General features: G+C 41.3%; 1 protein-coding gene across 2 annotated transcripts in view; it reads right to left on the bottom strand.

Annotated features, from left to right (window-relative positions):
* VWF (von Willebrand factor) overlaps window positions 1–19,753 on the bottom strand; it is a 161,484-nt gene extending 141,731 nt beyond the window's left edge. Inside the window, exons 1-8 of one of the 2 annotated variants that reach the window (XM_067468939.1) lie at window positions 19,461–19,753; window positions 19,203–19,340; window positions 18,572–18,720; window positions 16,432–16,486; window positions 11,391–11,540; window positions 8,503–8,605; window positions 8,040–8,248; window positions 800–924 (exon numbers count right to left, since the gene is read on the bottom strand). In XM_067468939.1, coding sequence (XP_067325040.1) covers window positions 800–924; window positions 8,040–8,248; window positions 8,503–8,605; window positions 11,391–11,540; window positions 16,432–16,486 — 642 coding nt within the window. In that variant the 5' untranslated portion in view covers window positions 18,572–18,720; window positions 19,203–19,340; window positions 19,461–19,753. Of the gene's footprint in view, window positions 1–799; window positions 925–8,039; window positions 8,249–8,502; window positions 8,606–11,390; window positions 11,541–16,431; window positions 16,487–18,571; window positions 18,745–19,202; window positions 19,341–19,460 lie in introns of those variants that run through there. The other variant, XM_060778086.2, reaches the window with a different exon arrangement.
* Window positions 19,754–20,771: the final 1,018 nt, after the last annotated feature.

Below are 20,771 nucleotides of genomic sequence, written 5' to 3'. Positions count from 1 at the left end.
TGTGCTGGTCTAGATGCATCTTCTATTCTGGCACCCAGGTTTGACAGCGGTACATAAACATCAATTACTTCTCATCAGCCAAATTTTTAAAAAATATATTTTCATGGAAAATATGTACTGATATTCAAAAACATACTTTGATATGCTTTCCATTAAGGTAAAAAGATATTCTGAGAAAGTGAAAAGTTGAAAGTGCACCGGGACTGTGGTGCAGCTGGCTGGGAGTCAGCTGCATTAAGATCACTACTGACCAAAAGGTAATGATTTCGAAGCCAGCCTCGGTTGGAGTGAGCTTCTGACCAATTTGTGTAACTTGCTGTTGACCTTTGCAGCCCAAAAGACAGTTGCATCTGTCAAGTTGGAAATATAGGTACCGCTTATGCGGGGAGGCCAATTTACGACACCATAAAAATCTCCAGCAAGCATGCAAAGAATGAGGAAGTACTTAATCAGTGTCACAAATTGATGGTGAAGCGACAGCTCCCCCGGTGGCCAGAATACCCTCATGAAAAAGCTGGAATGTTAAATAGCCTCTGTGTGTCTGTCTATATATGTTGTGTGTCTATGGCATTGAATGTTTGCCATGTATATGTACATTGCAATCCGCCCTGAGTCCCCTGCAGGGTGAGAAGGGCGGAATATAAATACTGTAAATAAATAAATAAATGTTAATACTTAATTCCATGAACAGTGGCCAATTGTTATGGAATTTATAAATGATGACACTACATCTCAATGGAAGTTGCCCTGTTTAACATGGCCTCCCTTTCTGTCAATAAATAAAGGTGTTAGTACCAACCTCATCTGCCATCTCAGATGTGATGTTGCAAGTCTGGCTCGGTGGGGCCACTCGTCGGCACTTCCTTTCTTCATTGCTCATGGCCCATGAATTAGCAAAATGATAGCTGTTCTCTTCCAGAATCCCTGCAGTTGAGAAAAGGAGTAGAAGTACATGAATCTCCCATTCTGAGCAACAAATATTATCTGTGTGAAAGTATCCAGTTACAGAACAACCTGGGTTATGATCTGACAAAAGGCACAACACTCTCTTTTTGACTTCTCAAAATGAATGAACCCTCTGAAGTAATAGCTAGGGTGACCAAGTTTGTGGAATGTCCAGCTGCAGGGATATTCAATGCTAATCAAGGTGACCAATTGCAACATTCACACTTGCCTCCAGCAGAAAAGAGTTCTTTCTCTCACTCTGGACATCCCATATATATATTAACCCCACTTGCCTAGTTTCCAACAGACCTCATAACCTCTGAGCATGCCTGCCATAGATGTGGGTGAAATGTCAGGAGATAATGCTTTTGGAATATGGCCATACGACTCGGAAAACTCACAGCAACCTAGACAAGGAAATGGTCTTGTTGCATTCCAGAGAGCAATCAGGAGCTTGAAATCTTGTTTACTCCTAACAACTTGCCAAACAACTACATCAATACTTATCAATACTTGATTGGCTTTGTCACATGTGGCAACTCCATTGTTTTCATCATAGGACTATCTAAGAGCCAAAATGAGGCATTGCCAGAAGGTGACAGAGGTCCTGTGATGAAAACAATGGAGCTGCCACATACAACAAAACCAAGCAAGTATAAACAAATATGGTGTAACAAAGGCTGATTCCAGCAATTCTAGAGGGAGATCCAAGAGAAAGAGGATGGAATGGACAGCGCTTTAGATCTCTTCCAACTCTAAGTTTCTTAGATGTATGCTCAGAATACTTTTATGATTTCTCAATTAGGGTACAATCCTGTACACATCTGGGAAAGTTGCTTTGTAGAGACAGCTCTTTCAGGGTCATAAACTGAAAGAGAAACGATGATTCACTGGTTACTTCATCCTGAATTGTCTCTGCTTTCTCAACTTCTCAGTCAACTTCTGACTGCACCATGATGTATTCCAAAAGCAATAGGAAGTAGCCACTCTGTCTTTATCTATATGCCAAAAGGAGATTTATTATCTGTCAATTCCGAACAAATGTCACTCATTCTGATGGGATACTGGGATGGATTCACTGGCTTTAGGGCATTTCATCATCATTTACTCCATGCCCCAAATGCCCCATATAAATAAGATCTCCATAAAAGACACACCTTAAAATAAGGATCACATCATGGAAGGTGACACACACAAGGGAATAAGAAGAAACAGAAGTACGCAGTGTGAAGAGCAATATGAAAGACAGTGAAGAAACAAACCAAAATAATAATCGATATTTCACAGAACCGTATCTTAATAGAAAAACGAAGCTGAGCAAATAGCTAAATGCTGAAATAATTCCCATAGTGGCCAATGATTAGCACAACTCCTACGTTTTGCCACACCTCTTACAACTGAGTCAACCAGATACTAACATGCAAAATAGGTAAACATAGGTCTGTGTGTAGTACACAGTCTTGCAACTGACAACATAGATCCGAATAAAGCAGGAAGACTAACTGCGAACAAATTTTGCTTCACCACAACCCTGCAAGCTCTGGAACAAGGTAGCTATAGTGTAGTGATTCTCAACCTGTGGGTCCCCAGATGTTTTGGCCTTCAACTCCCAGAAATCCTAACAGCTGGTAAACTGGCTGGAAATAATAATAATAATAATAATTATTATTATTATTATTATTATTATTTATTTGTACCCCGCTACCATCTCCCCAAGGGACTTGGTGCGGCTTACATGAGGTCAAGCCCACAATACATCAATAAACAAAACATCAATAAAACAATCAATACAATACAATTCATATAAATCACATAAACAAAAAATTCTGGGAGTTGTAGGCCAAAACACCTGGGGACCCGCAGGTTGAGAACCACTGCTATAGTGTGACCCTTACTTACTTTTTAAAATCATTTTGCAGAGTCATGCACACTACTACACTGACTCAGCATCCCTTGTTTTCTAAATGTGTATTGGGAGGGAGAGCCAATACTCCAGAGGACAGGAGCAGAATTCAAAACGATCTTGACAGATTAGAGAAATGGACCAAAACTAACAAAATGAAGTTCAACAGTGACAAATGCAAGATACTCCACTTTGGCAGGAAAAATGAAATGCAAAGATACAAAATGGGGGACGCCTGGCTCGAGAGCATTACGTGTGAAAAAGATCTTGGAGTCCTCGTGGACAACAAGTTAAACATGAGCCAACAATGTGATGTGGCGGGGAAAAAAGCCAATGGGATTTTGACCTGCATCAATAGGAGCATAGTGTCTAGATCTAGGGAAGTAATGCTACCCCTCTATTCTACTGTGGTTAGACCACACCTGGAATATTGTGTCCAGTTCTGGGCACCAAAATTCAAGAGAGATATTGACAAGCTGGAATGTGTCCAGAGGAGGGCGACTAAAATGATCAAGGGTCTGGAGAACAAGCCCTATGAGAAGCGGCTTAAGGAGCTGGGCATGTTTAGCCTGAAGAAGAGAAGGCTGAGAGGAGATATGACATAAATATGTGAGAGGAAGCCACAGTGAGGAGGGAGCAAGCTTGTTTTCTGCTTCCTTGGAGACTAGGACGCGGAACAATGGCTTCAAACTACAAGAGAGGAGATTCCATCTGAACACGAGGAAGAACTTCCTGACTGTGAGAGCCATTCAGCAGTGGAACTCTCTGCCCCGGAGTGTGGTGGAGGCTCCTTCTTTGGAAGCTTTTAAACAGAGGCTGGATGGCCATCTGTCAGGGGTGATTTGAATGCAATATTCCTGCTTCTTGGCAGGGGGTTGGACTGGATGGCCCATGAGGTCTTTTCCAACTCTTTGAATCTATGATTCTATGTTTTTCAAGTACAAAGAAAAGGTCCCATAGAATACTCTGATTAGCAACTGATTAAATGTGGAAGCAATATCAGATGGATTTAGAAGATTAGAAGATAGGAACAGAATTTAAAAGGTTCTAGATAAACTAGAAAATTTGATAGATATTAATTAAATGAAATTTAGTAGAGACAAATGCAATAACCCAAATGCACATTTATAAGATGAAAGATACATGTCAAAAGTATTGTCCATCATAAACGGAAAGTGTGCCCAGCTATGTGATGCTGCAGCAAAAATTGTCAATGTTAGTTTGGCCTCCAGCAATAGAATAATAGTTTCTAAGGCCCCTTCCACAGAGCTGAACATAATCCCACATTATCTGCTTTGAACTGAGTTATATGGCAGTATGGACTCAGATAACCCAGTTCAAAGCAGATATTGTGGATTATCTACCTTGATAATCTGGGCCATATGATTGTATGGAAGGACCCTCAATCAAGGGACCACCTCATCACACTGGAGAATGAATCCACTTTAAATCCGGTTGCTGCCTCCTGCAGAATTCTGCAGAAGGCAGAAACCGGATTTAAAGTGGATTCATTCTCTAGTGTGATGAAGTAAGAGTCATCATACTGGTTAGGCCTCAAGAAGAATATTGTCAAGTTGAGCCAATGCAGTATGGTGATATGACTGTTGGATGACCACTCTGGAGATCAGGGTTTGAATCTCCACTCAGCCATGGAAATCCACTGGATGACCTTGGGTAAGTCACACTCTCTCAGCCTCAGAGGAAAGCAAAGGAACTCCCCTTTGTGCCAATTTTGCCCAGAAAATATGTGATAGTGTCACATTCGGATCACCCTACACCAGGAAACACTTGAAGGTATGCAACAACAAGTGGGCAAGTTGGAGCAGGTTCAGAGATGGTCAATGAAAAGGATAAAGGCTATGGAGAACAAAATATACGAAGAAAGCCTGAAGCTTGATTTAGAGAAGATTGAGGAGTGACATGTCTCAGAGAGCCAAACCAGGCTTTATGAGTTCAAGTTTCAGGAAAGTAGATTTTGACTGAGCATTCAGACAAACTTCTTGACAATAAGTGTAGTTTGGCAATGAAACCAATTGACTAGAGATGGGATGGAGTCTCCTTATCTGGATGTCTTCCAAAAGAAGCTGGATAGATACCTACTGATGATGTTGTAAGATAGAGCTCCAACCCTGAGGGTGCTTCTACACTGATACTATAATCCCGTTTGGAACCAGTTTGGGGGGAACCAGTTTTGCTCTGCGGGTGATCAGAGCTAGAGGTTGCATTGAATGGCACATAAATCCCCTTCCAACCCTTTGAGCTATTATTCTATGTTGCATTTCTTTGGGAATGTTACTAATTCTTTTTGTCTGCAGTACATATTCCCATCTCTATTATTATATATCTCATCAGAGATAAGCATATTACTTGAAACTTGTTACCTCCAAGCTGTGGTAGCCTCAAGCTGAATTTGCATTCCTAAAAAACATACTGATCTGCCAGAATCCAACTCTATAACCTCAACTTCAACCCATTTTCTTGACAAAACCATTTTCCTCCACAAAGTGGTATTTGCAATAAACAGTGCTATCAGGAATGACAAGGGACAATGATTTTGTTGGGGAAAAAGCGCTGGACATTTGCAATCAATGGTGCTATCAGGAGTGACATGGGAGGAGGATTTTGTTGGGAAAATAGAGCTGGGAGAACCTAATGCCTATAAGATTGTAATATTGTCAACTCTGAGCATTTAGTTTGCACATTATGCAAAATATTATCTCTGTATTATAATTTGCATTCTAATTATGCAGACTCCATCCAGCTGTTGTTATATTTATTTCTGCCACTATATTCCAGACTTAATATCATTTTATACTAAAATAAAAGAAGCAGTGGAGTTCAGAATGCTGGACTTGGAACTAGGAAACAATGCTAAAAAAATAAATAGAATCATAGAGTTGGAAGAGACCACATGGGCCATCCATTCCAATCCCCTGCAATGCAGGAAAAGCACAATAAATAAATGCAGTAGAGTATTCTGGGGCCCCGGTGGCTCAGTGGGTTAAACCCCTGTGCCGGCAGGACTGAAGACCGACAGGTCGCAGGTTCGAATCCGGGGAGAGGCAGATGAGCTCCCTCTATCAGCTCCATCTCCTCATGCAGGGACATGAGAGAAGCCTCCCACAAGGATGATAAAAACATCAAATCATCCAGGTGTTCCCTGGGCAACGTCCTTGCAGACGGCCAATTCTTTCACATCAGAAGCGACTTGCAGTTTCTCAAGTCACTCCTGATACGACCAAAAAAAATTAAAAGTAGAGTATTACTATTTAGGTGTGAAAACCATTTAACTTAATAGGACATGTCTGAGTAAGCAATTCGAATGTTCACATGATACTCTCAAGTCAAAAAGAAGGTGGAGTTAAGAGAGTGGTGTCTTCTTTTTATTTTTAAACCATTGTTTTAATCCTTATATAATACTTATTGCCTTCTTTTCTTGACCCTTGCAACAGCACCTCTCAACCTCTACTCCTTCCACTCTTGCTTGTGCTCACAGGGATAGATTAACAAGACTATTTCTCTTGATCCTAGGCTCCAGTTCAGGCACTCCAGAACTGTATTAGCTTTTTTGGCTGCTATGACATCCTCTTGATTCATATATACTAGTTTCTGGTCTACTGAGACACCTAGATCCTTTTCATTTTTACTGTTTTCAAACCATATAAAGCAATGTCAAATGCCAGTACAGTAGAGTCTCGCTTATCCAACATAAATGGGCCAGCAGAACGTTGGATAATAATGAGGGATTAAGGAAAAGCCTATTTAACATCAAATTATATTATGATTTTACAAATTAAGCACCTAAACATCATGCTTTACAACAAATCGATAGAAAAAGCAGTTCAATACATGGTAACATAATAATAATAATAATAATAATAATAATAATAATAATAATAATGAATGGAACCCTGAAGAAGGAGACAGGAGGCCTGATTCTTGCAGCCCAGGAGCAAGCCATCAGAACCAATGCCATTAAGGCCAGGATCAAAAAATCAGCTGATGACCCAAAATGCAGACTGTGCAAGGAAGCTGATGAAACCATGGATCATATCCTGAGATGTTGAAAGAAAATCGCACAGACTACAAACAAAGACTCTGTGGCCCAGATGATTCACTGGAACTTATATCACAAGTACCACCTGCCAGCAGCAAAGAATTGGTGGGATCATAAACCCGTGGAAAATTAACAGGCAAAAATACTGTGGGACTTTCGAATCCAGACTAACAAAGTTTTGGAACACAACACGCCAGACATCACGATTGTGGAAAAGAAAAAACTTTGGATTCTTGATGTCGCCATACCAGGTGACAGCCGCATTGAGGAAAAACAACAGGAAAAACTCAGCTGCTATCAAGACCTCAAAATCGAACTGCAAAGGCTCTGGCATAAACCAGTACAGGTGGTCCCAGTGGTCATTGACGCACTGGGTGCCATGCCAAAAGATCTCAGCTGGCATTTGGAAACAATAAACATCGACAAAATAACGATCTGTCAACTGCAAAAGGCCACCTTGGATCTGCGTGCATCATTCGAAAATACATCACACAGTCCTAGAAGCTTGGGAAGTGTTCGACTTGTGATTTTGTGATATGAAATCCAGCATAGAGATCTCGTTTGCTGTGACATACTGTGCTTTTGTGTCAATAATAATAATAATAATAATAATAATAATAATAATAATAATAATCTTTATTTATAACCCGCCACCATCTCCCCAAAAGGGACTCGGAGAGGCTAACATGAGGCCAAGCCCAAAAATAATACAGCATAGTTAGACATGAAACAAAGCAAGATAAATACATCATAACATAAAATATATAAAATATCAAATAAAATAAAAACAGTAGTAATTACTGTATTTACGAATTTAGCACCAAAACATCGCAATGCATTGAAACAGTTGTGGATTCGTGTGGGAGGCAGACTGCATTGGATAATACAGAAGGTAGGTTGAGCGAAGGTTGGATAACTGAGACTTTACTGTATTAAGCTTCAGTATCTCATGCATCAGTAATTAATTATAGTTGACCTATCTTGCAAGACAAAAAACAATATGGACCCCATTTAAACTGCATAACTGCTAAATAGTATACCAGTTTTATTCATCTAAAGCTGAAAGAAAACACCATTATGTTTCATGTGCAATGTCTCTTTTTATCTTCTCTCCTGACCAATGTAAAGCCTTACCTTCCTGAGTCATTAAGTCATCTTCAGCAAAGGTGTTGAAATTACCACAGAGGCCACAAGTCTTATTATAGTGGCTGTCTGCAAGGAATATCTGGATGTTTCCACTGATGTCAGCCTTCACTACTAAGCCATGCTCTTCACTGGATAATTTATAATAACCTGCTTCGTTTTCTACAAAGACTCCATTAGAAGCATATGGTACCGGAATCCTGTTATGAGAGAAAAAAGATTCTTGAGTGTTGGGTGCAGCACATACTTTCATACAGAGTGTAGTGGTTAGATGTTGGAATGAGATTTAGAAGGTCCATATTCTAGTCCTCACTAAAACCTGCTATTCCAAGATTGAGCCGATCTTGTACCATACAAGCTTATTGGCAAAACAGAGGAAGGCTTTGTAAATCACTTTGAAATCACTGGAGGAAAGATTTGACAATGGTGCTGTTACAGTGATCAGAATATTTACCTTTTATCACCCAGAGTCACGGTACCATCTAAAAACAAATGAACATCGAAATATTCCCCAAGATATAGAGTAAGACTTGTTCTTTTTCCATTCTCATAGTTACCTAAAAAGAAATGAGAAGTTACGGATTTAAGAGCGTTGTAAAATAATGTTGGTCAAACCCTATTCTGAGGACATCTTCTGAGACCACTTCCTGACTTTTTTATATACTTAAAGGAATTTTGGAATTTAGATATAAATTGTAAACAATGGTTGGGCTAGTTGTTTCTGGCATCACTCCATGAGAAGTACAGAGTGGAGGCAGAATCCTCAACTTTGAATGAGACTACCTAACAAGCATCACCCACTGCCAAAATGGCCAGTATTGGAACTTATGCTTTTTGTGCAAAGTTCTTTTTCAGTGGTATGTAGTTTCATGTGAACTACAACCATACCCCAGCTCTGTGTGTACTCTTCAGTTTAACTCCAGAGTAGACTGCTCTGGAGCTGCCCTAGATACACTACTGGGAAGCATCCCAAAGCCATTGAGATGTCCACATGCCCAGCCAGGGCCCTGTCTTCCTAGAGCTGTTAGCATTGTTTCGCTGGCTAGAAGAACAGCCTTGTTAGTTATGTCAACTAGCATATAGGAAACACTGCTTGAACACCAAGCACAAAGTAGCTGCACGCAATGACATCCTGCAGAAACTTAGTGGCAGCACATGGGGTGCAGACCCAAAATTAGTAAGAACATCAGCCCTAGCCTTCTTTTACTCGACTGCCGAGTATGACTGCCCTCTTTGGCATAGGTCTGCCCATGCAAAGCAGGTGAACATAGTTTTGAATGAAACATGCAGAATAATCACAGGATGTCTTAAACCTACACCTGCTGATAAACTCTACAAGCTAGCTGGCATTGCCCCCCCCCCCCCCCCGATGTGCGATGGGAAATTGCTGCTAAATGTGAGAGAAATAAGGTTGAACACTGTGAAAGCCAACCACTACATGGCTACCAGCCTCCTCCCAGTAGACTCAAATAAGGAAAAGCTTTATGAGAACTACCACTCCTCTTGGCATCCCCCCAGCAACAGCAAGGGTATCTCTCTGGGCAGCTAAACTAGGAAACCCCAACTGGGTGACACCCCCTCCCCCACGAGGGTCTTCCTCCAGGGGCGAACCAAAAATGGACAACTTGGAAGTCCCTGAACAGACTCAGAAGTGGACAGATCAAAAGACAACCTGGCAAAATGGCACTACCTAAAAGAATCCCACACTTTGTGTGACTGTGGAGCAGAACAGACAACTCCGTATCTGTATGCTTGTCCACTATGTCCTGCCTCATGTACAGAGGAAGAATTGTGGGAAGCTATAGACAATGCCATTGCTGTTGCCCGTTTTTGGTTGAAAGATGTTTAGCCGCCTGCGCTCCTTCACGATGCGTGGCAATTCCAGTGGCAAGTTGATTTTTTTTTTGTCGTGTCAGGAGCGACCTGAGAAACTGCAAGTCACTTCTGGTGTGAGAGAATTGGCCGTCTGCAAGGACGTTGCCCAGGGGACGACTGGATGATTTGATGTTTTATCATCCTTGTGGGAGGCTTTTCTCATGTCCCCGCATGAGGAGCTGGAGCTGATAGAGGGAGCTCATCCGCCTCTCCCCAGATTCGAACCTGCAACCTGTTGGTCTTCAGTCCTGCCGGCACAGGGGTTTAACCCACTGTGCCACCTTTTTCAACTTCAAGCATCTCCAAAGAGGAGGGGGGGTGAAATGGGGAACTGGCACCAGTAAGGATTCCCCAGCATATGTCATCTTGAATTTAAAACATTTTTATGAGCTTGAAAAAAATGTAACGGCAAGTCCGATGAAGTCGTTAGATTTTTTTCAAGCTCATAAAAATGTTTCAAATTCAAGATGACATATGCTGAGAGGGTCACTACTGGTGCCAGTTCCCTGTTGCACTCTCGCTCCTCTTTGGGGATGCTTGAAGTTGATAAAGGATTCCCAGCTTGTCTTGTCCAGCTTCCTGTCAATGCAGCACCTCTAAAACCACACCACCTGGGACAGCTGACTATCTAGACCCGGGGTCCTCAAACTTTTTAAACAGAGGGCCAGGTCACAGTCCCCCAAAATGTTGGAGGGCTGGATTATAATTTGGAAAAAAAAAACATGAATGAATTCCTATGCACATTGCACATATCTTATTTATAGTGCAATTTTAAAAAAAAAAACACAATACAATAATTAAAATGAAGAACAATCTTAACAAATATAAATTTGGCTGATGAGATAGGATTGTTGTTGTGTGCTTTTGAGTCATTATAGACTTAGGTTGACCCTGAACGAGGAATGGGTAAATGACCTTGGAAGGCCGCATCTGGGCCCCCGGGCCTTAGTTTGAGGACCCCTGATCTAGACAATTCTGCTGTTTAATTGGTCATGTCACCATTTACTTCTAGTGTTTAGCTAAAATCACCATCTTTCAATTTGCCACAAATTGGCATACCTTGGTCACCCAGGTTAAGCAAAGACATTTTGTTCCTATATTTAGAGACCTCGTCACCCTACCCCACCCACACTGCAACTAATCGAGAACAATGGTTTTTAAAGTCCTGTTACATCATTTAGATACTAATTCTGTCTCTATCTATTGCTCCAACCCTGAGACTAATAACACACACACCCTTCAAAGTACTGTGGGAAGCAGGTTGAATCTCTGAGCTGCACTGTCAGCTGCCTTTGCTCATAAGTCATTGGCTACACATTAGAATTAAGAGAACTAACCTGCTCTAGATACTCAGTGAAACTGTTTTCTGGGCGTTTCTTACTGAATGACAGAAGTAACTGCATCAAACAAAGAGGTTTCTAGTTTCTTCAACTAAAAACCAGGTTTCAGATTTCAGTTGAAACTCACCCAAGAGTGAAAAGGATCTCTTTTGACAGTCTCCGGCAAGAAGATAACTGCAATCTCCAGCAAAGTCGTACAAATATTCATCAAATGTTTTAATGTGGCTACTTCCAAAAAGACTACAGCGTCCAAATGGCTGTGCAACTTCAGTTCCATCTGAAAGAGAATTGTTTGTTTGTAATAAATTGCTGCAGATGAGCAATATTATTTATTTATTTATTTGGAACATTTTTACCCCGCCCATCTCAACCCCTAGGGGGACTCAGGGTAGCTTACAATTGGCAACAATTCAATTCCACTTCATAAAATACAAACAGCAAAAATAACAATTAAAAACCATGAGCATTTAAATAAAAATTAAACAGTATACTTAAGATCCATTTAGCTATTGCCAGTATGGTGGCTATTTATCTAGCCATATACTGATTACTCTGCTTCACTTATCCAAATCCACTTCCAAGCCATAGTCAAATATTATCCATTGTCCTTTAACCTGATTGCCCGAAGGCCTGGTACCACAACCATGATTTAACCTTCTTTCTGAAGGTGATGAGGGATTTTTTTTTTGTCGTGTCAGGAGTGACTTGAGAAACTGCAAGTCGCTTCTGGTGTGAGAGAATTGGCCGCCTGCAAGGATGTTGCCCAGGGGACACCCATATGATTTGATGTTTTTATCATCCTTGTGGGAGGTTTCTCTCATGTCCCCGCATGAGGAGCTGGAGCTGATAGAGGGTGCTCATCCGCCTCTCCCCGGATTTGAACCTGCGACCTGTTGGTCTTTAGTCCTGCTGGCACAGGGGTTTAACCGCTTCATAAAATACACAGGGGCTCTAATTTCCTCGAGAAGCTTATTCCACAGGCAGGGGGCTACCACCGAGAAGGCCCTGTCTCTCGTACCCGCCAAATGTGTTTGAGGCAACGGCGGGGATGAGAGCAGGGCCTCCCCAGAGGATCTTAAGCTCCGAGGTGGGACGTAGAAGGAGATACGTTCGGACAGGTATGCTGGACCAGCGCCGTATAGGGTTTTATAGGTCAAAACCAGCACTTTGAATTGTGCTCGGAATTGGATTGGCAGCCAGTGGAGCTGACACAACAGGGGGGTGGCATGCTCCCTGTATGATGCTCCAGTGAGTAATCTAGCTGCCGCCTGTTTGACTAATTGCAGTTTCTGAAAGTCTTCAAAGGCAACCCCACGTAGAGTGCATTGCAGTAATCTAGTCGGGATGCGACAAGAACGTGGACCACTGTGGCCAGATCTGACTTCCCAAGGTACGGGCACCGCTGGCGCCCAAGTTTTAACTGTGCAAAAGCTCTCCCGGCCATCACTGAGACCTGGGGTTCCAGGCTCAGCGATGAGTCCAGGATCACTCCCAAGCTGTGAACCTGCGTCTTCAGGGGGAGTGTAATCCCATCCAACACAGGCTGTAACCCTATACCCTGTTTGACCTTAGGACTCACCAATAGGACCTCTGTCTTGTCTGGATTCAATTTCAATTGAATAATAATAACTTTATTTATACTCCGCCACCATCTCCCCAAAGGGGACTTGGGGCGGCTTACATGAGGCCAAGCCCAGCAATGCATTACAACAAAATAAAACCAAAACACAAAATAAACACCACAATAAAATAAATAAAACATAAGAATACAATCAAACAATGCAAAATACAGTGATAGATATACATCATAATCACAATGAGCGAGCTACATGTACAAGGTAAAATGATAAAAACTCAGAATGAGATAGATATGAAACGCAAATATTTGCGAAAGAGAAACTCATTGGAAAACAGAGTAATGGAGACATGGAGACAGACCTGCAAACAGGCAGAGGGAAGTACAGTGTGAGGACATACATTATGGGGGAGCGAACAAAAGGAGCAACAGAGCAAAAATTGGAAAAAAAAACACAAGTTCATGATCCTGAAAATATCATTTTTTTTAAAAAAACTTCCTAAATATGGAACAAAAGAAGGAGAAAAAGGGGGCTATTTCATCTTGAAAATAGTTCATCTCCAGTAAATAGGGATAACTGGAATACACCAGGATAGAAAATGCAATGGATTGCTTTTTATTTCCTTCAGATGGTTTCAGCTTCAGATGGTCCAGCGCTCGGCAGCCAGGTTACTAACAGGAGCGGCACTCAGGGAGCACACCACTCCTCTGCTGAGCCAGCTCCACTGGCTGCCAATCCGCTACCGGGCTCAATTCAAGGTGCTGGCCTTGGCCTATAAAGCCCTAAACGGTTCTGGCCCCGCTTACCTCTCCGAACGCATTTCCGCCTACGAACCGACTAGAACATTAAGATCGTCTGGGGAGGCCCTGCTCTCGATCCCGCCTGCGTCACAGGTGCGCTTGGCGGGGACGAGAGACAGGGCCTTCTCAGTGGTGGCCCCTCGGCTATGGAATGCCTTACCAACAGACATCAGACAGGCACCTTCGTTGCTGGCGTTTCGGAGAATGGTCAAGACCTGGCTTTACGAACAAGCGTTTGGCTAGGCAATGCAACTAACTAAGGAAGACGGTAACTGAACATAGGAACGGCACAATGACTATGAGAATGGATCTGACTTTAACGGAGGCGCTATATATGTTGTTTGTTGATTTGTCTGTCTGATGTTAATTGTTGTGGAGCGACATTGTCGTCCCGGTTGTTGTATTGCTGTGTTTTTAATTGCACTGTAAACCGCATTGAGTCGCCTGCCAAGGGCTGAAATATGCGGTATAAAAGTGAAGCAAATAAATAAATAAATAAATAAATTCCCTGCCACAATTTTTGTCTTCCACGTAAAGCAATAGGAACCCTTCACTGGCGACTTGGCAGCTGAAGGAGGAGATATATTGTGGCCATGCCACTTGAAGAAGAGAATATGCATAACATTGCATAAGTGAAGGAACAGCAGCACACAAAAATTATCTCATGATCATGTGACGTAGCCCTGCATCTAACAAACAAGCCATGCACAAGAAGGGGATTCAGACCACTTGCAACATTCTGAACACACAAAGCTTCCTTATCCTGACTTCAGGCTTATTCATTAGCCCATGATTGTCGTTTCTGTGTCTCAGGCTCTACAAGTCAAGCAGGAAGCACATCGAAAGAAAAATGCCCAATTAGGCTCTGAGTCAGCAGTGACAGACTAGGAAAGATCACAGTTGTTAAAAGACCCACTGTGCATTAGGTGTGAGAGAAATTGAATTCCACGCTAGAGATGACTTGGAAAGGCATCAAAGATAAAATACCAGTTTAGTTTGTTTGATTGACAGAGGGCCCTTCCAGAAAGGCCGTATATCCCAGGATCTGATCCCAGGTTTTCTGTTTATCCCAGACTAGCTGTACCTGCTACACATTGCTGTGACCAACCTTCCCTACCTCTTTCTTTCCTTCCTTCCCTCCCTCTTTCCTTCCTTCCCTCTTTTTCTTTCCCTTCTTATTTCTCTTCTTCTTTCTTCTGTCTCTACCTGTTTCTTTCCTCCCTTTCTTTGCTCTTTGGTTACATCCTTCTCTCTTTCCTTCCCTGCTTCCCTCCCTCTTTCTGTCTTTCATTCCTTCTCTCCTTTCCTCCTTCCTTCTTTCCCTCTTTCCCCCCTCCTTCTCTCTTTCCTTGCTTCCCTCTTTCCTTCCTTCACTCATTTTCTTTTCCTTATTTCTCTTCTTCTTTCTTCCTTCTCTACCTATTTCTTTCCACCCTTTCTTTGCTCTTTGATTACATCCTTCCTTCTCTCTTTCCTTCCCTGCTTCCCTCCCTCTTTCTGTCTTTCGTTCCTTCTCTCCTTCCCTCCTTCCTTCTTTCCCTCTTTCCCCCCTCCTTCTCTCCTTCCTTCCCTCCGTTTTTCCTTCCTTCGCTCTTTTTCTTTCTCTTCTTCTTTCTCTTCTTCTTTCTTCCTTCTCTACCTATTTCTTTCCTCCCTTTCTTTGCTCTTTAGTTATATCCTTCCTTCTCTCTTTCTTTCTTTCCTTCCTTCCCTCTTTCTGTCTTTAGTTCCTTCTCTCCTTCCTTCCCTCTCTCTCTCCTTTAACTTTTTTATTTCCTTTTCTCCTTCCTTCTCTACCTTTCCTTCCTTCCTTCCTTCCTTCCTTCCTTCTCTCCTTCCTTCTTTCCCCCTTTCCCTCCTTCATTCCTTCCCTCTGTCCCTCCTTCTCTCATTATTTCTCAACTGTCCCTTCCAACTCTATTTCATGAGTCTATTTAATTTGTATTATATAGTAATATATAATAGTAACATATTATATAGTAATCTATATAACTAATATATAAAATATTATAATTATATCTTATAATATATATTATATGTTTTATAATATATATAATAGTTATATATTATGAAACATATGTATTATATACAAATATATAAAATAGTAATACATAAAGTATTGTAAGTGTATATATGTGTGTGTGTGTGTGTGTGTGTGTATATATATATATATATATATATATATATACACACGCAACCAGTCAACCAACATCCATAGACGTATATATTCAGGAGGAGGAGACCACCCTCCTGTCATAGCAAGGAAAGAGAAGGGGTTCTGTGCGGCAAACCTCCACCTCCACTCCCATGGTGCCCACTCTTGTTTGTGTGTGAGTGTGTCTGTGTGTGTGTATGGCCATGCATGTGCGCCTGGCTCCCAATGCTTTAATGGCTGGCTGTTTTCTCGTGTGGAAGAGGGGGTGGGGGCGTGTCCATGGGTGCCTTTGTGGACATGTGCTATTTCTCTCCATAGGAATTTTGGGTTTAGAAGTCATTTCTGCTTTTTTTTAATTGTTATTTTGAGTGAAGGACATACATTGAGTTGTTAGGTGTATGTTGGCCAAATTTGGTGTCAATTCATCCAGTGGTTTTTGAGTTATGTTAATCCCACAAACGAACATTAAATTTTTATTTATATAGATTATCTGATAGTGTGGACTCATATAATCCAGTTTAAAGCAGAAAACCTGGGATCAGATCCTGGGATATAGGGCCTGTCTGGAAGATCCCTAAGAGTCAGAGGATAAGAACACAATACAAAGCAGGAATGATAGATAATATATCTTCTTACCTAGTTTTGGGAGCAGGTAAGTTAGAAGCAATATGAAGATCCATGGTCCTATCATCTAAGAAAAAATAAAACAAAGCATTTTCTCTTAATATGGTAAACTGAAGAGCACACCCTGCAAAAAAATTGTGTCAAAGAAGAAGAGCCTTTTGTGTATTTTTGTTATATTGGACAATGGGATAATTAAGCACAAAGCATCAGTCTCTACCAAAGAAATCAATGTCTCAAAACTGAATAGATGTACTGTGTGGTCCTATGTAGATTTAAACTGGATTAAACTGGATTTAATTCCATGCAGGAATTTCAGTAAGAGTTGGTTGATTTGTATTATTTTTTTATTAGAATGCAGCTTTCCTTCTCCCCCCTCCCCCCACACTGGCCTTGTCATTTATTGACTTTTGACATAGACACTTTGATTCCTGCTGGATGAATAGAGCCTATATTAGACGACGTATGTATTCTCTGTCCCCCAGCCCCTGAATGATATCCTATCTATATAAAACATAGGCCTACCAATTTATGGGTGTTAAAAGAGGTGTGCATGTCTGTATTTGTGTGGCTCCTAATCAGCGATCCTTAGCACTGCACATTCCAGCAAAGCTCATATTCGGACAACCCCAGTCACCTCATTAGAGTCAATCTCCCCACATTAGATGACATATCCCTGCAAAAAGCCTAAGTTTGTGCACTGTGATCCACAATACAGTTATGTGTGTGCGTGTGTGTGCGCGCGCACACACACACGAGAGAGACAGAATTCTCAGTGGTGGCCCATTGCCTGTGGAATTCCCTCCCTATCGAAATTAGATCAGCACCTTCCCTTTTGGTCTTCAGAAAGAAAGTAAAGACATGGATGTGGGACCAAGCCTTTGGGCAGTAAGGTATAAAGTAAATAGGAATTACACCAAATTTGGCCACAAAACACCTACTAACCCAAAGAGTGGCCATCACTCAAAAATTGATTTTGTCATTTGGGAGTTGTAGCTGCTGGGATTCATAGTTCACCTACAATCAAATACCATTCTGAACTCCGCCAACAATGGAATAGAACCAAACGGGGCAGACTGGATTCCCATGACCAAAAGAAAATACTAAAAAGGTTTGGTGGGCATTGACCTTGAGTTTGGGAGTTGTAGTTCACCTACATCTAAAAAGCACTGTGGACTCAAACAATGATGGATCTGGACCAAACTTGGCACAAGCACTCAATACACCCAAATATGAACACAGATGGAGTTTGGGGAAAATAGACCTTAACATTTGGGAGTTATAGTTACTGGGATTTATACAATCAAAGAGCATTTTGAACCCCACCAATGACAGAACTGGGGCAAACTTCCCACACAGAACCCCCATACTTAGGCCATCCAGTCCAACTCCCTTCACCAGGGCAAGAAAACGTAATCAAAGCCCTCCTGACAAAGAGCCATCCAGCCATAGATAATAGATTTATTTATTTACTGTATTTGTATACCGCTTTTCTCACCCCGAGGGGAACTCAAAGCGGTTCATATAGATTGATATATATGATTCACACACACAGATATAGTATCATAGATTTGAAAGGGACCCCTAAAGAAGCACAATTATATGTTGCATGTTCCAGAGTAGGCAAACCAGACAATCTCCACATCCACACTGACAAAGAAACAGCAAGAAATACTGTTTACCCACAAGCATCAAGAAATTACATATATTAGAAACCAACACTTTCTAATTACTTTATTTTCCAAATCACCAGACTGGACCACAACAATACGTGGCAAGGGACGGCTAGTGTGTGTGTGTGTGTGTGTGTGTGTGTGTATACCTAATATTGTAGAGTTAACTTTTTACATACATACACACAAGAGATGATGTTTTCATATGTGAAAACATAAGAAAACAAAATAGAAAGAATAAACAACACTGTGAAAAATAATATAAGCAGCAGAGGAGCTATTTCAAAAACATCTTCTCAAAATAATCCACACTACAAACTGGCCCATCAAATGTATTTAGCATCTGTGTTTTTCAAAAGCTACCTCTTGAGACTTCCTCTTAAGATGTATAATTTCATTATTTCCAGCCTATTAATAAACACTCTGCTATATTATCAGTGACAAGATGCAGGCTTTTCAAATACTGTTGATAAGAGAGATACCTTTGCTTTGCTGGAAAAGTTCAATTCCCCATCAAGAAAGAGCTTCCTTAATGGTCAAGGCTGGTCTTGAAGCCTCCTTCCGAAGGTTATGCTGGAGTGGTGTGGACTGGCTATTTGTTCCCGTTATATAAGCCATGAACTCCTGGTCACTAAAGAGGAAAGATAAAAGGTGGCTGCTGCTTCCGCTCAATTCTTAACACAATGGTGCGATCAGGAAAATCAGTTGCCTTAATGGCTACAAAAGAACAATGAAGGGAAGTTGTATTAAATACTTTTACAGGAACAGATAAACCTTGAAATGTGGTATGTACATACATGCGCATGAAAGTGGAAAAGGAAGGAAAATAGTCTTGCTTGGATATTGCAAACAAGATGTTTAAACCTATCAAAATAAAGAGAAATAACTGGCCTTTTAGTCATATATCTTGCCAGTACAAAGGACTGCACCACTTCATTATATCTCTATTGGCCTAGCAAATTCTGATTGTGCCACTGGTTCTGTAGGAGTAGCTTAGTTTGGCTTAATCCTTGTTCTTAAAACTTCCACTAATGGCATTTAAGGCAAACTCCCATTACCACCGTACTACGAAGCATTGGGATTGATTGATCACTTGTCCAAACAGAATCTCACCCCAGGCAAAAACTGTTGAATCCACAGATGGATGTATACTCCAGTTCTCAGCATTTCTTCAATGAAGCTTAAGAAGATGTGCCACATGTTACAAATTGTGCAATAAGAGAAATCGTTGTTCAAAAACATGGGCATTTCCTGAGAGCAAAAAAGAAACAAGCAAAAACAAACAAGCAGATAATTTCTACTTCTATTAAAAATGTTTACACATAAAATACTATCAACAGTCATACTATCCAGATATATTCTGCAACTTACCCAAATGTAGAAATGACAATGGTGTAAGCCTAAAGATCCAGTTATGGACATATTCTGATTCACAACTACTCAGTTGCATAATGGATGAATTGGGCCAATCTTCCTTGAAATTCTTTTGCATCACATACTTCTTCATCATTTTCAGATAATATTTGTCAACACCCAAATCAGAAACTTGGACACATCAGAGCACTGCTGGAAATAACACATAACTCAGAGGATATCTGGCTAAGCATGAATCCAAGAAATACTACAAGGAAGCCAAAGTAGGTATACCTTTCAATAAGTGTATATATGAAATATTATGGCCTAAGGGTGCTTCCAGACAGTGCCAAAATGCATGTTTTAAAGCTGAGGCAAAAAATTCTGGGACCTGACAGCAGGTCCACACACAGACCTGTCAGTCCTAGGAAATGATCCCTCACCACCCTCACAGCCTTCCTTTGTAGTGGATCAAGATGGAGAGTAGACTGGCAACATCTGGCAGAAGTTTTTATTATTATTATTCACTCTATTATGTGCTGGACCTCATATGCGTATAGCTTAATGTAAACTCAAGAAGATTTCTTATCTCTTTCTTCACCCAATTGTTAATTCAAGCCCTGTTTAATATTATAAAGTTTAAAAAAAGGTTCAGAGAGTTCGAATTGCTTTCCAGTTGTGCTTCCCTTGAGCCACTTGTGCATCTTAACTTTGTGTTTTGATGGCCCAATGAGCTGGCCCGATGAGCTGATCCATTGTTTTGGACTTTTAAAAAGTGCATGTGTGCTGGAGCAGTCCACACAGGGGGAAGGGAATGTGTGAAACCTTGTGAAGGTGTGCATTTTGAGGGTGGAATCAGATTTAAATGCACCTTTTTAACACAATCTTTTCCGCAGTTAACTCAATTCCACCTTCCTTTTAACCCAGTTACTTCCAGGTTTTTAGCAATGTGTATAAGGGCCCCTGATCCCTTCAAGCAGGTCTGCACAATTATGGCCCTCTGGGTGTTTTATTAGACTTCAGCCCCCAGAATTCCTGACCAATGGACAAGCTCGCTAGGACTCCTGGGAGCTGGAGTCCCAAATACCTGGAGGGTCACATCCAGTCCACCCCTGCCAAGAAGCAGGAGAATCACATTCAAACACCCCTAACAGATGGCCATCCAGCCTCCAAAGAAGGAGCCTCTATCACACTCCAGGGCAGAGAGTTCCACTGCTGAACAGCTCTCACAGTTAGAAAGTTCTTCCTCATGCTGAGGTGGAATCTCCTTTCCTGTAGTTAGAAGGCATTGCTCTTTGTCCTAGTCTCCAGGACAGCAAAAAAACAAGC

The sequence above is a fragment of the Anolis sagrei genome, chromosome 5, assembly GCF_037176765.1.
Source record: "Anolis sagrei isolate rAnoSag1 chromosome 5, rAnoSag1.mat, whole genome shotgun sequence".
In the NCBI taxonomy this organism is placed as follows: Eukaryota; Metazoa; Chordata; class Lepidosauria; order Squamata; family Dactyloidae; genus Anolis; species Anolis sagrei.
The sequence above is the reverse complement of the archived record's forward strand: the minus strand, read 5'-3'. Positions and strand labels throughout refer to the sequence as shown.